The sequence below is a fragment of the Sphaeroforma arctica genome (assembly GCF_001186125.1).
Source record: "Sphaeroforma arctica JP610 unplaced genomic scaffold supercont1.4986, whole genome shotgun sequence".
NCBI classification, from domain to species: domain Eukaryota; class Ichthyosporea; order Ichthyophonida; genus Sphaeroforma; species Sphaeroforma arctica.
In genome coordinates this window covers 1-2,171 of record NW_014035572.1, presented here as the reverse complement: position 1 = coordinate 2,171, position 2,171 = coordinate 1, and the positions used below count along the sequence as shown (strand labels likewise).

The 2,171-nt window shown below is 43.2% G+C and overlaps 1 protein-coding gene across 1 annotated transcript; it reads right to left on the bottom strand.

The window, feature by feature from the left end:
• Positions 1-343: 343 nt before the first annotated feature.
• Positions 344-1,189, bottom strand: SARC_14704 (hypothetical protein). The gene has a single exon (XM_014291163.1). The coding sequence runs from the start codon at positions 1,010-1,012 to the stop codon at positions 848-850; it is 165 nt and encodes a 54-aa protein (XP_014146638.1). The 5' UTR covers positions 1,013-1,189; the 3' UTR covers positions 344-847.
• Positions 1,190-2,171: the final 982 nt, after the last annotated feature.

The window sequence follows — 2,171 nt, the reverse complement described above, 5'->3', positions numbered from 1 at the left end:
GAAATACCGGAAAATATGCTGGTATAAAATTGGATCCCCACCTCCGGCTGGGTCGTAAAATGTAGTATTGAAATTTCTATCCGTCAATAACATTGTGATACCCAATTATCTTGGTTCACTCCCACTAACGGGGAATGTCTCTCCATCTATGAGACTCTTAGGTTAACACTTTCGTATTTACATACGAGCTGGGACTATATCATAACTATTTATAAAAGGATTGGAGGTGAATCCAGTCAAAATGGCTTCGATTATCATTCATTCTTTTCTTAAACGATAAGAATATGTCGTAATGGGGAACGGTTAGGATCTTTGTGGTATCCGCTTTTCATTCTAGGTGAGAGTCAAATCCTTTCTTTCAGTCCAAAAAATCCAGGTGCTTAGAAGTAAAAAGCGGCCAGTCCTCAAGGTAACTAATTAGCTTCTTGTTAGTTAAGAAAGAGGCCGTTCTTAGTCTGAACAAGCCAGGTTTACCCCGGCTCTTGACCTCTACTCCCAAGAAACTCCCAATCTCTAATTAAATTTACAAATCTGCTTGTTCTAAATAGAATTCATTACCGATCTTATTCTTAGAAGTCCTTAAGTTAAAATGACCATCTCCATCGATAAAACCAGACAGTCACCCGCTCTCAGCTAAGGGTTGGCGGCAGGGGTTGTTTATGGTTTCCACGGCCCCATCGAGTTTTCTTTTTCTTAATAAATCCGCAGTCTCCCTGAATTGGTTTAATTTTTTTTCTAGTTTTTAACCTCCCATTCAACCTCCCCATTAGATCCCTAATTCCCCTGTTGTCTCTTACCACGAAGCTGTAGGCCTTTGCTCCCTTTCTTTTTTGAATGCTCCCATAGCCTAAAGTTTGTTGGATTTTGGCCACCAAGGGAAGTCTTTAGAATGAAAACAGAGCTCGATAGAAGGGTAGGTTAGTTTCCCCGAAGGGAAACGGTCTTTCTTGGGACAGACGATACTACCATCAGCTTCTATGAGCCCTGTTAAGTAATCATTAAATTTATCCATCTCGGGGCACGCGTGACCCTCCCCCCGTTTTTTAATAGTTGGTATAGTCTCTGAGGTTCCCCCATACTTTGCTTCCGGGGTTACCTTCTGATTGTCCTTGATCCCGGGCACCCCGGGATATGGTGGAGGGCAGGAGCCCTCCTACACCTTCGGTGCCTACGGGATCATCCCGAAGGGATGTAAGATGGTAGATCTCAGAGAGATCTCCCATGGAGGGCCCCTCTACGATTAGGCCCCCCCATGGTAGGCCCCGAGGGGCCGTACATCCCCCCTTCGGGGGGATCCTTCGGGATCTACCATTAAGGATGCCCCAGAATATAGCCAACTTGTCTTTCCCTGATGGAAAGGGGCCGTATCTTCAACCCGCTAAAACTGGTAATGATAATAATAGTAAAAAAGCAGTTATAAATACTGCTCAAGCAAATAAAGGTAATTTATGCATTTCTAAATGAGGATATCTCATATTTATCACAGTAGTAATAAAATTTATCGCCCCCATTAATGAAGATATTCCCGCTAAGTGTAAACTAAAAATTGCCAAGTCTACTGACCCACCACTATGGGCTTCGATCCCTGATAAAGGTGGGTAACAACACCTCCTTGGACTATCCCTTAACTAAACTTGGGGGACGGACCCCCTCTTGACTGTGTCTGCCACTAATAGAGCTTTCTTAGGCTGGCCTGTATCTTACGAAGCGCGTCCGGTTTCCCCTTTTCTTTAAAGGATTTGGCCCATATGCGATAGACAAGAGATTTCTTACTCCACATACTTTTAAAAAAATAATCTTTTATAAACTTTAAGGAAGTTTGGGGTGACCCACGAGAGAGTGGGGTGCCCCTACAGCATTAGGATCACCTAGGCCTCCCCGAAGCACCTCTACATTAAATATTTTATCTTCTTGAGATAGTTTAGGATCCTCTCAAATTTTCATTGCCTCTTTAAAAAAATAAGAAGTCGTGGCGTTTGGAACTAATTAGCGAGTAGGCACTGCTCGAAAAATGGGGGATTACACAAGTTTTTAGTGAATTTTTATCTCGGATCAAATAGTTAGTCATATCCGCAAGGATGTAAGATCCATCCTTCATGATGGATCTCCGATTGGCCGTAGGGCAATGGAGGGTCTCTTTTTCTTTTTGGGCCCCCCCATTTCTCCCTTAC